General features: G+C 41.5%; 1 protein-coding gene across 1 annotated transcript in view; it reads left to right on the top strand.

Annotated features, from left to right (window-relative positions):
• The window catches only part of pex1 (peroxisomal biogenesis factor 1), a 36,332-nt gene extending 22,004 nt beyond the window's left edge, over window positions 1-14,328 (top strand). Inside the window, exons 18-24 of the mRNA XM_007903106.2 lie at window positions 1,739-1,881; window positions 3,795-3,898; window positions 4,222-4,398; window positions 5,964-6,194; window positions 7,505-7,702; window positions 8,386-8,516; window positions 13,851-14,328. Coding sequence (XP_007901297.1) covers window positions 1,739-1,881; window positions 3,795-3,898; window positions 4,222-4,398; window positions 5,964-6,194; window positions 7,505-7,702; window positions 8,386-8,516; window positions 13,851-13,935 — 1,069 coding nt within the window. The 3' untranslated portion in view covers window positions 13,936-14,328. The remainder of the gene's footprint in view (window positions 1-1,738; window positions 1,882-3,794; window positions 3,899-4,221; window positions 4,399-5,963; window positions 6,195-7,504; window positions 7,703-8,385; window positions 8,517-13,850) is intronic.
• The last annotated feature ends 3,753 nt before the right edge of the window (window positions 14,329-18,081 follow it).

The raw sequence follows: 18,081 nt of genomic DNA on the forward strand, positions 1-18,081 counted from the left end.
GGAAAGGTACTGGAGGTTAGGATACTAGACTTATTTAAAAAGCAGCTAGGCGCAGTGATGGAGGACAGTATGGTAAGTGTTCTGGAGGAATGAAATTGGATGGGCCAAAGGGCCTGCTCCATCCAGATCTTATGAAATGACAACCAACTTTGTTCCAACATCTACTCCTGATAAATCATTCCATATTCTGGTAGCCTTCCAGAAATAATTTCTTCCAACAACAGCAAATTTACATTTATATGGTTCCTTTCACATGGGGAGGATATCACAAGGCATTTAAACCTCTTGATCCTCTCGAATGCTTTCATTATCTTAAACACCTTTATCATATTAGTCCCCAACCTCTCTGCTTTCTACATCTCCAGCCTCTCCTCATTCCTATGTACAATTTCATCTCCAGTATTATCCTCATGAATCTATGCTGCACCCTTGCCATAAGTTCTAATAAATGTGCCTTGAAACAACGCTCCTTCTGCATTTTCAGGTGGACATGTAAAAAATCCCACGGCACTATTTGAAAAGAGAAGTGAGTTTTCTCCTAAGAATACCAATATTCCCCCAGAAAAATTGGTCACACTTCATAATTATTTGGGGAATATTCATAAGTGCAAATTGGCTGTCACATTTGCCTGGTTCAGTGGTAACACTCTCGCTTCTGAGTCAGAGAGTTGTGGGTTCAATTCCTACTTCGGAAGCGCATACAATGTTTATTGTTAAACAGCCAGTAGATGGCAGCAAGCAGTTTCTGACCGAAGATTTCACAAGGTCACAAGAGTAGTTTGGATGAAGAAGGCTCTTATGGCCCATTTAATTTTATTCTTCCAGAATACCCAACCTACCAACCTCCCATCACAGCATCAAGCTATTTCTTAAATGAATCTAACTTCCAGTTATCAGTAACCCTTCCTGAAAACCTGTTCTAGTTGTTAATTATGCTCTGAATAAAGAAATACTTCCTAATATCTGTCCTGAAATTGGCCTTTGCAATCCTAAATCTTTGTGCCCTTCTTCTGCTGTCTCAGTGCATCTGAAAATATTCTTATGAATTTACTTGCACAATCTCATTTCCTTTAATGTCCCCTCTGAGATATAATTTTCCATTCACTATAGAGTCCTGGCAGGTAGTTCTTTCTCTTTCTGCAGACCTCCTGTTAGAAGTCTTGTCCTCTGTGTTGTTCAATATTAAATGAAGTAGATCTACAAAATGGGGATAAGGAAATGAATCTGGATTTATTGTGGGAAAAAATGTTGAAACCATTAGCCAAGTGCATTACTCTATTTACTTACAAAAGGTAAACTGGTCCTGGATTAGCAGAGGAAGAGTAATGCATAGAATGAATGATATATATGTTATGAGGAAGTGCTTGACATTTGCACTAACTGTTTTAAATATGCAAAAGTCGATGTAACAAAATATGCAAAACTGGATGTAACAAAATTACATTTGTAAAGCGCCTTTCACATTGGGAGGACATCCAAAGGCGGTGAACAGTCAAGGATACAGATGAGGGGATGAGGGAGGCTGGTAGGAGGGTGGCTAAAGGCACAGTCCAAAAGGAGGGCCTTGAAGGAGGCAAGACGGGGAGCAAGGCAAAGGGATTGTGGGATGGAGTTCCAAAGAATGGGGGTAGAGGGGTTGAAAGCCTATCCGCCGATGGTAGGGTGGATCAGGCAGGAGACCTGGAGCAAAAGCTGAAGAGTAACCAGATTCTCTGTATATTCATTCTCATTTTTCTAGAGCCCAGGCTGCCAAACCTTGTATTCTTTTCTTTGATGAGTTTGATTCTATTGCTCCTCGCCGTGGCCATGATAACACTGGAGTAACTGACAGAGTTGTTAATCAACTGCTCACACAGCTAGATGGTGTAGAAGCTTTACAAGGTATTTGCCTTTTTGTTTTTTTGTAAAGGGTTAGGATTCTCAGGTAAGAGGGTATTGTGAAAGTTAAATGCTTACCTGTAGATATGCTATATAAACTATACCAAACTATATTTAGGGCTTCTCAACAGAGATCAATGAATGTGACACACAGATTAATGTAATGGGTTCATTTGTTTTTGGTCAGCTGGTTGTCTGATTCATGTGGAAACTCGTCATCATGTTAGGAGTATTCAAATTAAAACTGACAGCTCTACAGATGTATGCTATTTACACAAAGAAATTTCTCTGAGTCTGAAATAGAATATGCAGTCTCTCACTGGAGGCGAGTATGAGGCACAGGTTGGCAAGAGGATTGCTCGCTTAGGGTATCCCAGAGTGTGCTCACTCTAATAATGTGCTCTCAAACTGCCGCCCATCTCCAACATCCCTTTCCAAGGTCCTGGAATGAGTCATTGCTTCACTACTTCCTCTCACAGCACTCCCTCTTTGAACCTCTCCAATCGGGTTTCTATGCTGCACACCGCACAGAAACAGCTTTGGACAAAGTGACAAATTACGGTTTGTCCATCTGTGACCAGGGCTTCCTCTATCTCCTTGTCTTCCTTGACCTCTGCTGCCTTTGACACCATTGACCACTCTATCCTCCACTGCCTCTCCTCTCACCTCAACCTTCATGGTTCTGTCCTTGAATGGTTCATATCCTATCTTTCACACCGTCTCCACTTTGTCTCTACAAACGGCTTCTCCTCCAGCCCCCACACCATCTTGTGTGGGATTCCTCGGGACTCTGTCCTTGCTCCCCTCCTCTTCAATATCCGTATGCTGCCTCTTGGTGACATCATCCACAGACATGAGGTCAACTTCCACATACATGTATGCGGATGACACCCAACTCTACCTCTCTGCCCCCACCCTTGACATCAAGTCCTGGATGAGAGCTAACCTCTGCTGCCTTTGACACCATTGACCACTGTATCCTCCACTGCCTCTCCTCTCACCTCAACCTTCATGGACCGAGGCCCTCCTGATTGGCTCCTGTCAGTGCCTCCACACCTCAGGCACTGGCAGCATCACCATCCCAGCATGCACACCCCACCTCTGCCATCCCCCACCTCCACAGCATTGTCTGGCTCCACCACTGCCTCACCCCTCAGGCTGTTGAAACCCTCATTCACGCATTTATTACATCTAGGCTCGACTACACCAACTCCCTGCTTGTCGGCTCTTCCCTCCACAAGCTGCAGATCATCCAGCACCAGGCTCTGTAATCCTATCATCCCCACCCTCGCCCAGCTCCATTGGCTCCCCATCCCCCAGAGGATAGAGTTCAAAATACTTGTCCTCACCTTCAAGACCGTCCATGGCCTTGCGCCTTCCTATCTCTGCGACCTCCTAGCCCCATATCAACCTGTCCGCTTCCTCCATTCAGCAGCCTGCTCCATGTCCCCAACTCGCCTCACTATCAGCGGTCGGGCCTTCGGCTTCTCTGCCCCTTTCTTTCGAACTCCATCTCACAATCCCTTTGTCTTGCTCTCTCCCTTTCCTCCTTCGAAGAGCATCTCAAGACACTCCTTTTCGACCTGCAATTGGCCACCCTCCTACCCGTACCCACCCTGCACTCCAACCCCCTGTTCGGGTCCAAATCTCTGATTGTCCAGAGCCTTTGGATGTCTTCCCGATGTGAAAAGTGCTATACAAATTGAATTTGTTGCCAGAATGCTTCTGCTTCACTGAGCAAAGAGGCCACATCCACTGGTTTTAGTACTTGCCAAATGAATCTTCTATAACCGGGCCAAAGTAGAAACGTAGTAATCAAGCCACTCTGCCATTGAGCGTTCCAGATACTACTCGTGTGAAGGGTGCTATATAAATGTGAATTGTTGTGTTGTTAATAACTTTGCTATTATCTGCAGGGGTTTATGTGTTGGCTGCCACAAGTCGCCCAGACCTAATTGATCCTGCTCTGCTAAGACCAGGTCGGCTGGATAAATCTGTGTACTGCCCTCCTCCAGATCAGGTACTAAAATATTATGTTTTGAAATTTTTAATATTTAGATTTAAATAATCCAAATATAATTTGTGAAAATTACCGGTTTGCAAACTAAGATTTATTGCAAATTAAACTGTATTTAATGTTAGGAACGGCTATTTACACGTACAATACACGATCGATTTTTTTAACGTTAAATTCAAAAGTGTCATTGTACTTGCCAGTGGGTGATGTTCTTAATACTTTTTCAATGATCATTGTGTTCTAATTCACAGTAAGTTTTACAGCTGCTATTCAGAATTTTTTGTAAAGTAAAAATATTGTTTTTATTTCCCTGACCACCATTCTAGATTGCTCGTCTTGAGATTTTGAAGGCTTTGAGCCAGTCTTTACCATTAGCAGATGATATTGATTTTCAGCAGTTGGCAGCAATGACTGAATATTTCACAGGAGCTGACCTAAAGGCTTTACTTTACAATGCCCAGCTGGATGCTGTCCACAGTGCTCTGTCATCCAGTGTATTCCGGGTTGGTATATCAAGTTTAAGAACTCTGATTTAAGTAATGTTAGCATGTTTGGGGAGATATTCCCCTTGGAGTAGATTTAGAATTAATAATAATCCTTACGTTTGATATAGCATCAAAACATCTCAAAGCGCTTCATAGGATTTACTGTAAAGTGTGGTGATGGATAGTTTGTGGTTGCTGCTTTTAATCTACAAATGCACAGAGTGATTGCCCAATCTTATCTGGAGGCCAAGATACCAGGAGAATTTCTTTTTGGATACAGTAAACTCTTGATAAGGAGACCCCAGCTTACCTTGTTACCATCACTTAAATAACCATGTTGTCAATATCCTGGCAGCTTCCCATGCAAAATGTTAATGAGGTACTCTGCTTTAGTTCCCTTAACACATAACTAATTGCATTCTAGAAATTCTTGTAATGCTTAAACAATGTAAAATTTATCAGACAACTCATCCTGTCTTACATCACAGGGGCCTCTGCTCTATCCTATGACTAGTCCAGGCGCTCAGTGGAGGTTGGGAGAACCTGCTCAGATGCAATGCAGAGGCCTCTAGTCTATTGGAGGGCATCACTGTGGCCTCCCGCCCACACTATTATGTGACAAAAAAGGCAAGAAACCAATAGACCAGAGGCCTCTGCGACAGGATAGGTCGGGAGGCCGTGGCGCGGCCCTCCAGTAGAGCAAAAGACTCTGATGTATCTTTACTTGCACATCCAACTAGCACTTACCACCTGAGAGATCTGTTCCTAAGTTACCACTTCAGATAACGAGTCGCTGAGCTCTTTGCCCTTGGAGTGACGAGTTATTAGTAGTTTACTGTATAGCTGTGGGATCTTTAACATTCACCTGAACAGATAGATTCAGAAATCTTGCCATTGTCTTCAAATAGCCAACTGGGTGTCTGACACATATGGAAACTAGTCACTATACTTAAGAGGATCAAAACCAAACGCTGCCCATGTAAGCATGCTACATACATGTGGAAATTTCCCTGTGTCTGGTATGGAGATCTGTAGTCTCCCTGGATGGATATACTGCATACCTAATTCTGGAGAGTGTCGGGTAAGGTTTAGCAAAGCAATAAGGCTTAGGGAATCGAGAGTATGCCACTGCACTGCTGTTTAACCAGCTAAAATTGCGTATACTAACACTGCGAGCAGTCTGCAAGCTGGTTGTATCACTTTACACATTGGGAATTGGTTGTAGGTTGTCAACAGGCTGGCAGGTCTGTCAACAATTATACCTCAGAACATTGGGATCTGCCTCGCTCATGAGCTGGACTAACTCAGTGTTGACTTGATTCTGATGTTCCATTGCAAAGCACATCATCACCTTGGAGCCAGTCATTCCCAAGATATCCATTTACTTTCTCATCTTCCCTCCCCACCCTGAAGGATAGTCATTAAAAATAATTTAGGCCAATCACATTTAAATTAGAAGTTCAGAATTCAAAAATAACGTTTTAATCTTCATTTTGTGGGTCCCTAAATGAGTTGCTTTCAAATGGTGTGAACAAGGTGTATTGTGCATGAGGTCTAAATGTGCTTCTGTTGATTCACCATAGGACACAAGTTCTGGTTCTGATAGTGACATGAGCCTGTCGTCCATGATCTTCCTGAATCCCAACAGTGGTTCTGATGATTCTCTAGGAGACGTAGAAGGAGGCTTTGAACACTCTCTTGTTCACCTGGATACCACTGACTTACTATCTGATGATCCAGGCCCTAACATCTGGCGTTTTTACTTTGGTAGCTCTTATGAATCAGAACTGGGAAATGGAACACCTTCAGAGCCGGTCAGTGATTTGTCTTAAATCGGTGCACTTAATAGTTTTTATTTCTAATCTTTCTATGAACTTATTTCATAATTTATAGAATATTCTGAATGAGCAGTTGAGTTTAATATACGTAGTAATTAATTTTCAGTTTTAGAGACATTGGTTGCTTTTCAAAAAAGGTTGCAAATCAGAAAATCTGCATGTTCAAAAGATTTTGCAATGTGGCTTCCCAGTAATTCTAAACATCCACCTCTTACTCAGAGTGCAAAGCCCAGCTGTGGATTACAGCTACTACCTCTCGCTCCCTGCTTTGGTAGCAATTTTAGTGATTGACCACCCAGTTTAATCAAAGTTCATTAACAAAAGACTTGACTTTCTCAATGGTTTTAATGAACTTTGATTAAAGCCACTAAATGGAATCCAGATCTTGTCTTTCACAAACCTATGTTAGATTATTTAGGGTGTTGTATCATTATGACTATATGTTTCTAAGTATCTTACTGTTTTAAGCAGGTGGTTCTACATTTAAAATTCCAGGCAGTTATGTTTTGCTTGAGAAAATCAGGCACTTTTATTACTCTGAAGACGTTAGTTTAGCTATTTCTATTAGAGAATGATTTAGAGGAGTCAGGAACCACTAGTAAACGTTAGAGCTAGTTCTGTTATAATACTAACTTAATTCAATATGCAGTTCTCTTGACATTTCTGATCAAGGCAGCCACTTGAGTTTTTTTTCCAAGCATTAGTGTCTTGATCGGACCATTCAGTTTGATTTCTTTAGCACTATAGTGCTTCACACTGGACTCCATATTGGATCTCTTCAAGAATTTTGTACTGTTTATTTACTATATGGACGCTTCCCGAATTAGATGAAAATAAGATTCTTAGATTTGCGCTTCTTTATTCCTGTGACACTACCTCTACTTCACTCTAATTCTACCTCCACCTCCCTTCACATAGCTACATGTTCTAGCACCTTGGGACGTCCTCCCCACGTGAAAGGCACTCTATAAATGTAATTTTGTTGTTGTAGTGCACATTTTTTGTGTAATTACACCTTACTTCAACTCGGTTTCTCTGATGGTAGCTCCGGTCAAGAACCAATGTGTGATTCAGAAAGCAGCCCTTCAGAGGAAGCTCACCTGACCAATTGCTTATCTACTGCACCAACTATTTTAGAGGAATTCATTTTCAAAGTGGTCTTGCCCTATTTGATAGTGGACTATTCATTTGGATGGAGAATTTGAATGATGTTGAAAAAAATAAAGGAACATGTTGCGCTGTACCTTATTTTGAATGGAATAAATAAGATTTATATCTCTCAACAGACCTCTCGCTGTTTATCAGAACCCAGCTCAGTTACCCATGACCACATGGTGACATCTGTAAAGGATATCATATGCTCTCACCCCCCAGTGTGCATGTTGTCATTGCAAGAAGGGTTCAAAGAACTTAATCAGGAACAAATGGAATGTTTACGCTCAGAGTTAAACATTATTAAAGCCAACACCAGGAACAAGACCACGGTAATAGAGTCTCTTCTTAAGTATAGCAAATTAACCTTGTATCATGAATGCTGGCTCTGTTATTAGATGTCAATGTATTGTTGCTGCATGTTTCTTTGGTTAAGTCATAGAACATATGGAAACTCGTATACAATACTAAGTAGTTTTATAATGAAATATTTTCTTTAAGGCTACACAAACAAATTAATTTCATTTATTTCCCCCATGTCATATAGCTTATTCTGACAAGATAATGTATTTAGAAACTTATAAACCTCTGGAAATGTAGTTCTATTAGTGATCACCGAGAGGGGCATAAAGCAGCTAATTGGCCCTTTGATCTTCCCTTCCTCCTTTGTAGTGAAATACTTGTTTCCCTTTCATACCCATTGGAGCCACTTCTACAAGTGCACGGCTCCAGCATCCTTTTATCTACAGTAAATTATTTTACAAACAAGCTATAATACATTATTTTTAAATAAATATTAGCATTAACTATGGATGTATGATGTTGATCTTCATAAATTGGCTCCTGTGAAAATGCTTATTACATCTATTATTATGCATGTTTACCATTGATAGCTTCTTCTGTAATAAATGAGAAACGGGGTAAAATTATTTGCAAAAAGTATAGAATATAGCTAGAACAGCTAGAAATGCCAGAATGTATAACATTCAATTCTATCTGAATCATTTTCTTCCAGGAGGATGGGTTTCCGAGTCAGTCAGGGCCCATAAACTCTCCACCACTTGTTTCTCAATCCCACCTGCTGGCAGCACTGACTAATACAAGACCTTCCATCAGCCAACAAGATTGGAGGAACTTCACAGAACTGTGAGTGTAAATTTTCATTCAATTAAAATTCTAAATTTAACTCCTCTTTGAACTCCATGAAAGATTATGCCAACAAAAAAACGAAATTACCTCCTAATTATTAAGTTGATTTGAACTCATGAGAATTGATGGGAGTTGTGATGAATAACGTATCAGTGTTGCTTAATCATTCTTTCCTGGGACCTCAAGACTGGAACTCCTTTCCTACTTTTTTTCCCTCCTCCAATTTGCAAGTCACTTGCCACTCCTTGATTTATTTTCATTATTATAGTAGAACCATTATCACACTCTTCATTATAACACAGGTTTTCTTATCACAAGATTTGTTCGAATGAATAAAGTCCTTTTGGAACATCTGATCTCATTGTTCCAGAATACCCAGCCGACTGTTCTCCCATCACGACATCAAGCTGTTTTTTTTTAAACACTTCAGTATCCTGGCTGCAACAATCCTTTCCTGAAGCATATTGGTTAGAGCACTCACAAGCGAGAGGACCTGGGTTTGATTCCCGGGCAAGGCAAATTGTTGGTCAAGTTTCCTAACTCCACACACCAGTTTACCCAGCAGTAAGTAGGAACCTAGTTGTTAGTTGCTTGGAGGATCACTTTTCTGGGGATAATAATCCTTCAAAAAATATATTAAAAATAATATTTTTTTACTCAATTCACAGCTGTTTGTGGGACACTGTGCTTTGCCCAGAAAATATACATAACCTAAGAAATGCTAGACAAAAAGGACCAAGGTCCATCTAGTTTACCTTCCACCATCCTGGCGGTCGCATGCACATATGTCCCAAACTACCTATGTACTATATCCCATAATGTTATTTCCTAAAAGAAAACTATCTAATCTGTGTTTCAAAGAATCAACACTTCCTACTTCAGTGCCTTGGGATGTCCTCCTGACGTGAAAGGCACTTTACAAATGTAATTTTGTTGTTGTTCAATTGTCTCCCTAAGGAGCCTGTTCCACAGGTTCACTATTCATTCACTGAAATAGTGCTTGCATAGATTCGTTCTGAATTTTGCCCCCTTCAATTGCAGGCCGTGTTTTGGTACAAACCAAAAAAAAATTGGTTTTACTATCCTGGATAAGTTGAAACAACCTGTCATGATCTATATTGTTTTGCCCCTTTAAAATCTTAAAGACAGTAATCATGTCCCTCTCAAACTTCTCTTTTCCAGCGTGAACATGACCAATTTACTTAGTCTCTCCCATAGTCCATCCCTCAACCATTTTGGTTGCCCTCCTCTATCTTCTCAATTTCTCCAATATCCTTTTTGTACTGTGGCGACCAGAACTGTACACAATACTCTTAAGTATGGCCTCACCAATGATTTATACAGTGGCGGGATTACCCTACCATTTTGGCTTGCTATTGATCTTTTGATACATCCTAGCATCTGGTTTGCTTTACTCACTGACAGAGCATTGTTGGGAGAGCTTCAATTTATTGTCAATCCAGACTCCCAGGTTCTTTTCATTTTCCATACATATTATTTTCCTTTCATTCAAATATTAGTCCCTTCCAGGATTTTGTATCCCCATGTGAAGTACTTTTACATGGTACACCAGCCATCTCCATTCCCTCAAGGCACAAGTGTGAGCTGCCGAACGCGCCTGGACCAAAACCAAATTAACGGTACATCGGCAGATTTGGCTTCACCACACATCAAGACACCAGACATCAAGTCCTGCATGAGGGCAAACTTCCTACAGTTGAATGTGAACAAGACTGAGGCCACCTACCGCAGCGCTCTTGCCTCTGCCAAATCCTCCTTCTACTCCAAGGTTATCTTGGAGGTAAAGGACAACCCCCCGGCTTCTCTTTTCCACCACTAACCGTTTCCTCCATCTACCTTCCCATGCCTCGCCCATCCTCTCCTCAAACTCCAACTGTGAGAAGATGCTGGATTTCCTCGAATCTAAAATGGAGGGGATACGTTCAGCCACCTCAGCCCCGTCCACAGCCACCCCCACATCACCTCTCCCTCATGACCCATCCCCCACTATACTCCTTCGACCCTATCTCTCCCTTTTCCCTCACTACGACTGTCCGCAAACTCAAACCCACCACCTGCTGCCTTGATCCCATCACCACCTCTCTCCTCATCTCCCAGCTCCACCTTCTGGTCCCTCTCCCGTTCGATGTCATCAACCTCTCCTTGTCCACCGGTTCAGTTCCCACCCCCCTAAAAACAGCCGTCATCACCCCCGTCTTGACAAAATCCTCCTCTCCAGCTACCGCCCCATCTCTAACCTCCCAATCCACTCCAAGGTCCTGGAACGAGTCCTTGCGTCCCAGCTCTGCTCCTTTCTCTCTCGCCATTCCCTCTTTGAACCCCTCCAATCCGACTTCCGGAAACAGCCCTGGTCAAAGTCACTAATGACATTCTGAACATCTGTGATCAGCGCTCCCTCTGCCTCCTTGTCCTCCTTGACCTCTCTGCCGCCTTTGACACTGTCAGCCACTCCATCCTCATACACCGCCTCTCCTCAATCTTTGCAGACCTGCCCTTGTCTGGTTCGATTCCTATCTCTCTCACCTTCTCCACTTTGTTGCCTCTAACGGTTTCTCCTCCAGCCAGCGCACTGTCACATCTGGCGTCTCCCATGGATCTGTTCTTGGCCCTCTCCTCTTTAATATCTACATGCTCCTCCTTGGTGACATCATCCGCAGACATGGGGTCAACTTCCGCATGTATGTGGATGACACCCAACTCTATCTTTCTGCCTCAACTCCAGGACCACTGCTGTCCTGACAGATTGCCTGTCGGACATCAAGTCCTGCATGAGGGCAAACTTCCTACAGTTGAATGTGAACAAGACTGAGGCCCTCCTGATTGGCTCGCGCCAGCGCCTCAGGTTCTGGCAGCATCAACCTCCATAGTTGCACACGACAACTCACCAAACCAGTCAGGAACCAAGGTGTCTTGTTCGACCCTCAACTCTTTTCTTCCCCACATCCAAGCCATGACCCGCTCTGCCTTCCCTCCGTAACATCGCCCGACTCCGCCACTACCTCACCCTTCAGGCCACTGAAACTCTTGTTCATGCCTTCATCACCTCCAGGCTCAACTATACAAACGCCCTGCTTGTCGGCCTTCCCAACTCCTCCCTCCACAGGCTGCAGATAACCCAGAACTCTGCAGCCCGTGTCCTCTCCCGCACCAAACTCCGTGACCCCATCTCCCCCATTCTCGCCCGACTCCACTGGCTCCCTATCCTTCAGAGGATCCAGTTCAAGATCCTGGCCCTCACCTACAAAGCCCTCCATGGCCTCGCCCCACCCTACCTCTACGACCTCCTAACCCCCTACCAACCCGCTCGTTCCCTCCGCTCAGCCGGCTCTGGCCTGCTCCACGTCCCCCGACCCACTCACCCCACCATTGGTGGGAGAACCTTCAGCCACTTTGCCCCAAACCTCTGGAATTCTATCCCCCATTCACTCCGCCTCACCCCCTCCTTAGCCTCCTTCAAGTCCCGCCTCAAGACCCTCCTCTTCGACCATGCCTGATTCCTGCTTTCTTTACTTGCAGTACCGGCCTCTCAAGAGGAACTGTATAAAAGGCCTTACTGAAATCCAGTTATACAACATCCACAGCCTTATTCTTATTAAGCTCTCTTGTCACACTGTCAAAGAAAACCAGTAAATTAGATTGGCAAGACCTTCTCTTCATGAACCCATATTGGCTATCATTTATGATTTTATTTCTGTCAAGATGCTCCATAATTTTATCCACAATGGACGTCAAACTTCTGGTCTGTAGTTCCCTGGATCACTTTTGTTACATTTCCTTAAAAATAGGAGTAACGTCTACCTTTCTCCTATCCCCCGGCACCTCTCCAGTATTCAGTGATTTTTTGAAAGATTTGTGCCAGCATTTCTGTGACTTCCTCCCTTAGTTGCTTAAGGGTCCTGGATGCAATTTATTCAGCCCCTGAGATTTATTTACCTTAAGTTTGCACAACTGTTTGGCAACCATGCTGGTAGTGATATGAATCGTGTTGCAGCTTTACAGTCAATTCCCACTTTTCAGTGTGTATTCTGTGAAGTGCTTTGAGATGTGATAAGATACTGTATCAACTGCAAAGATTATTATAACCTATTCCAGTTGTTAATTGCCCTCTGGGTAAAAAAAAACTTACCAGTTTCTGTCCTGAAATTGTCCATTGCATCTCTAGCGCAATTGGGGTGTCGACCCTGAGACTGTCGTCTTGTATGGTAAAATCCCATCTCAAGCTATAGAAAGGTTCGAAAGCTGCTTTGACTACATCTGCGCTAATTAATTTGTGCGCTAAAATAAAAAATGGCTGACTTGCAGGTTGGTAGGTTACTGCAATATCATGTTCTGTTTTCTGCTTATTTCCCAAAAANTCCAAAATGCACACACCAGTTCCATGGATACTTGAAAATGCTGGCTGATGTGCAGGAACGCAAAATGGTATTAGGCCACTGCTGCCTTATATCAAGCAAGCAATGTTGACAGCAACATGATAACCTATCTGGAAGTGAGGCGTTTTGGCTTCTCGCACACAAGCTAGCATCTTGTACCACCTGTGAGTGGATAGTCATTTGCAGTGAATGTGTAAGCAATGACCATTAGTGTACTCCACTATAATGTTGGTTGGGATTTTATGGATCCCTGGCACTCCTGGCTACCATTTTATTACTGGGCTCTTCTGAACTTTATGAATACTGCACAATATGTCTTGGCCCTTTGAATAATGTTTGTATTAGGAAACTGATCTACCAAGCTTTATTTAAGGATAATCCTTCAACAAGTATCTTGTGCAAATTTAGTCTTTTTTTCCCCACCCAAGAGAAGCAGCCAATCTACAAATCTGACCCATTTTCACTTAAAAGCCTTCTGTATCATCAAAGAATGATGATGGTTTGCAAAATAACCAATAATACTTACATTTGTTATAGCACCTTTCACATCAGAACATCTCAAAGCACCTCACAAGATTTATTGTGAAATGCAATGTTTGTGTATTTTGTAGGTGAACACCTACAATGCTGAGATCAACAACTTACACATATAGTGCTGTTTGACTATGTTTTAAGCAGAAAATTGTCATTTAAAGAGTTCATTGCTGACATGCATTGAGCAGTCATGTTAACCAGTTCTGTGTTTGTGCTATTTAGGTGCCTAATTGAACCTTGATATCAAACTAATTTTGCACAGCAGTTTGTTTTTTTAAAAGAAATGAAATTAACTAATGAAGATATAACCTTGATTACTCTTGTGAGATTCCTTTAGATCCCAGCTTTAACTTTATTTTTAAATAAAATTACCTTTTATTGAATTAAGGATTTTGTCTTTCAGATATAATGGCTTTCGGAAATCCAGAAATGGAAAGGGGCAGAGTGGAGCCACTATGAAACCTGGACAAAGAGTGACTTTGGCATGAGAGATGCAATAATAATTAAGTCCATTGTGAAAATTAATGTTGCACTACTAATTCAATTTTAAAATAAACAATACACATTTTACTTTTTTTAAATATATTTACATATTAACAGAATCTTGTAACTAAAAAAAGTGAATTAGTGTGAAATGTCAATTATGTTTGAGATCATTATGGATTTCAAGTACCTTATTTACTTAAATCATTGCTGCTATAATTATTCAACTGAAAGAATTGTACTTTTATGGATAATTACAATAGACCAAGTTATTTATCCACAAGTTAAACTGATTGTATTTTTTTAAACACACATGATTTACATATTATGTATTGGCAAATTGATTTGGCATACTCCATTAATACTAGTCCTTGCATTATAAATAGCACCTTATCATGTTACTGGGTCATCTTAAAGTGCTTCACAGGATATCATTGAGGGTAAGAAACAAGGGGCATCAGTCCTAATTGTTGATTCATATCAGTACCTCGAGTCATGGTGGATACCAGCTTTTGCCAGGACACTGTCCTGCAGGTCTGCGCTGAGAAGGGCGAAGGCTTTCTGGTTGTACTCGTCTCTCAAGGACAGCAAGGTCCCAATGCAGATCAAGTTTGAGGTATACAAGACCTGCAAGCAAATATTCTCTTTTATGGATCCAAACTTCTGGGGACGCAGCAGAGGCTTCCTCTGATCCATTTTTAAACTCCATGATCAAGCAGTGAGGTGGATTTGTGGCAAACCTGAGAAGAGGTTACAGGGAGGACTCCGGCCTACACTGACCTGTCGTTAAGCTCCTTGGAGGTGGAGCCAGTTTCAATAGCCACCACAAATTACAGTTGTATAGTGCCTTTTGCTTAAGGAGGACTTCCCAAAGTGTTTTTTTTTACAAGTGGGTCTCTTTGCCAAGGCCCCTCACGTGTGGACCTGGATTGAGCAATAAGCCTGGTACACAGCATTGGATTTGGACCTCAAGAACACCAAGGTGGCTGGCACATTGCAAACTGTTGTGTAAGGCTCCTCCCTCCATGCTGAAGGCAGATGCCTGCCAGATAGCTGATGAGGAAACTCAGAAGATTGGGGTGACAGCTGCTGGAAGGTGTTAGCTGGAGTCCTAGTTTGTGAACTTGCATTTATATAACCTGAACCTGGAATCCACCTTAATTGACTTGCAGAGAGGTAAGCAACTACTGCGTAAGCTCTGCAATTCCAACTGGTGGTACCATAGCTCAATGGAAAGGGATGTGTGTGTGAGCTGCTGACAGGAAAATGGGGGCAATGTTCTCGCACATTTTGTTTCCAGGAAGCTCACAGGGAGTTCCTACTATCCACCTACTGATGGCTCAAACCTGTAGATGTCAAATGACTATCCTCCTTGGGGGATAGGAAAGTGGGTGACATGTTTGGCAATGGGATATATGAGAATCAAGCCCACCCTCTGGCAGTCTCAGTAGTCCTGTTCCTGAGCGAGGTGGGTTTGCAGTATTCCAGGGCACTGTTATGACAGCACAGCCAATCTGGCTTGTTGGCATAGACTCCAGTTACTGGGTGCAGGGAATCCTCCCACTCAGCTCTCATTGACCTCACAAACCAGTCCTGAAGGAGAGAGTGGTCCTTGCTGAACAAGCAGTGGAAAAGCTTGTCAGGCAGTGCTCTCAATGGCAAGTGATGTGGTTTTAGCTGGTTAAGACTCCAGCAGTATCCCACACTGGGGTCCCAAGCCTGGGCTCTTGTCAATCTGTGCTTAATATGTTCCAAAATTAGGTTTTACACTAAATTATATACTGATTAATAATCCTTGTATGTGATAATAGGTCTTGCACACTGGGAGGATGTACTGTATTAAAACACAGGATTTTACTGTGAAGTACTGTGACCTGTAGGTAAATAGTGGTAGCCAATTTATAAAGCAGTGACCCACAAGCATCCATTCAGTTAATGCCCAATGGTAGCTTGGGGTGTTGTAGGCTGGGACTCTTGGAGAAACTCCCTTTTTGAGTAGTGTTGTGGGAATATTCAACGTCCCCATGAGCAGGTGGAGGTCTCCTTGATTTAACATCTCGTCCAAAAAACAGCTCTGACAATGCAGCATAATACAATTTACAATAGTGCCATTCACATTTTGAGGAAGTCTTGAAATATTTCACAGATGGAAACACATCTACAATACTTCTTTGGAGTTCAAGTCCCAACATGGGCTGTAAACCATTAATAGATGCTCAAACAGGCTGAACATCATTTTTGATAGTCAAGTGTCTCATTTGTAATAATTATTCCTCTTCAATCCTAAAATCTGGACACCAACATCCGCCACAGACAATTGTTTCCACTGCTGCTGATGGTACATTGGATGAGGTGTGGGGAAATCTGGTTTGGATACTATTCATCATGCTGATGGTTTTCCACATGTGTCAAGACACCCAGCTGACCAAAAAGAAACATTGCAGGATTCAGTGTAAGATGTACAATGAAAGACTGCTCCTGAACTGTACACATCTAATCTGGCCAGAGGCAAGATATATTAGGAGTTATATATTATAAAATTTTCAACCAACCCATATATGATTACTTTAACAAAAGGGTAAGGGAAAATTAAATATAACTGCTTGCACAAGTGGAGAATATAACCATGAAATCTAATTGAAATGGTTTGAGTTTATATCTGGACTGTTGAAGAGGAATTTTCCAAAACTAGTTGTGGCATTCTACTGTGAACACTAATGCTATACAATAATAATTGTTTCATTTGATATAGTGCCTTATTACATTGTTGAAAGTGCTCACATGATTGACTGTATCTTGTGGACAAAATGCAGCAGCCAGTTTTGTGCACAGCAATGTCCCACAAACAGCCATGGAGTGAGTGTCCAATTTTATTTGTTGGTCAGGACAACTTTTTTTGAATAGTGCCATTGGATCTATTACTTTCAGCTTACAAGTCTATAAATGGTTATTTTGCTCCTTCGTAAACCCACATGGACCAAATGTTCATGGATTTCACTCCACTTAAATGCTTTGATATTCATGAGTTTCCTCATTTTCAATATGAGGCCTTTACAAAATAATTAACTAAGAAACACCCATTCACTTTTTTAAAAAAAATACATGATTAATGCATTGGGATTGAAGGGAAAATTTAAATGTAATCACATTTGTGGTCAAATTCCACCGGGATCTAGATTTTCTTATGTATCTTTTTAAAGCATCAAGATCAAGCATTTTGACAAATTGTTGAATTCAGTATGTGAAGTTGCTTTTCAGTTCTTAACAGAAACCTACAGAAAACCAGCTTAAAAATCAAGACAGTATTTAAGAATTTGGTAACTTTTGGACTCACTGGAATCCTATGTAAATAGAGTAAATCTAGAACTCAATAGTTGATAATAGCCTTTGGGTCAAAAGATTCTGGGTTCAAATGTCGGAATGTGACCTGATAATCTCGGCTGACGTTTGAGTACAGAATCACTAGAGTTCTATGTAATACATTGTATAAAGTGCTTTTACATCATTTGACATACTGTGACATTAAATATCAAATGCAAGAATTGTTGATTTTAGCCGATTTACCTTCAATCTGAATAATTTATATGACACCTGTAACTTCAGGTTTTCTGTATATACAGAACAGTTTGTGTGAGGTGAAAAGGAATAAGACATGAGATAGGTAACGCTACAGGTTACATTTTGTGTTAATACATAAGCTCAAACTCCATTGTGACAATAGCTGTAAAGAGAAATGGCTGCAAGGGGCCAACAGTCGAGGAAAAAGTCCAAATTGGTTTGGGCAAAGAGTTGGTGAAACACAACATACTAACATACTTGCACATTGAAAATAAACAGAAATACCCTTTTGTGGATAAACCATCATTTTCCCATCACATACACAATCCGAGATAACTTGTCCACTTTCATTAAAAAATATATAATTTGCTTTCTCTAAGATTTAAATCAATTGCACTTCATCCAGTTCAACAACATTTGCATTATATAATGAAAACATGCATCTTGAGAATGTTGAATAATTCAATTTATAATCTCTTCATCTCTCGCTCTGTTTAGCTGAATCTTTACTTAAAGAATCGTCAAGACCAAAATAACAGCTCCCTTATTGATCTTTTGCACTTACCAATCTACACATTAAAGATGCAGATAAC

The sequence above is a fragment of the Callorhinchus milii genome, unplaced genomic scaffold, assembly GCF_018977255.1.
Source record: "Callorhinchus milii isolate IMCB2004 unplaced genomic scaffold, IMCB_Cmil_1.0 Scaffold2, whole genome shotgun sequence".
Classification (NCBI taxonomy): Eukaryota; Metazoa; Chordata; class Chondrichthyes; order Chimaeriformes; family Callorhinchidae; genus Callorhinchus; species Callorhinchus milii.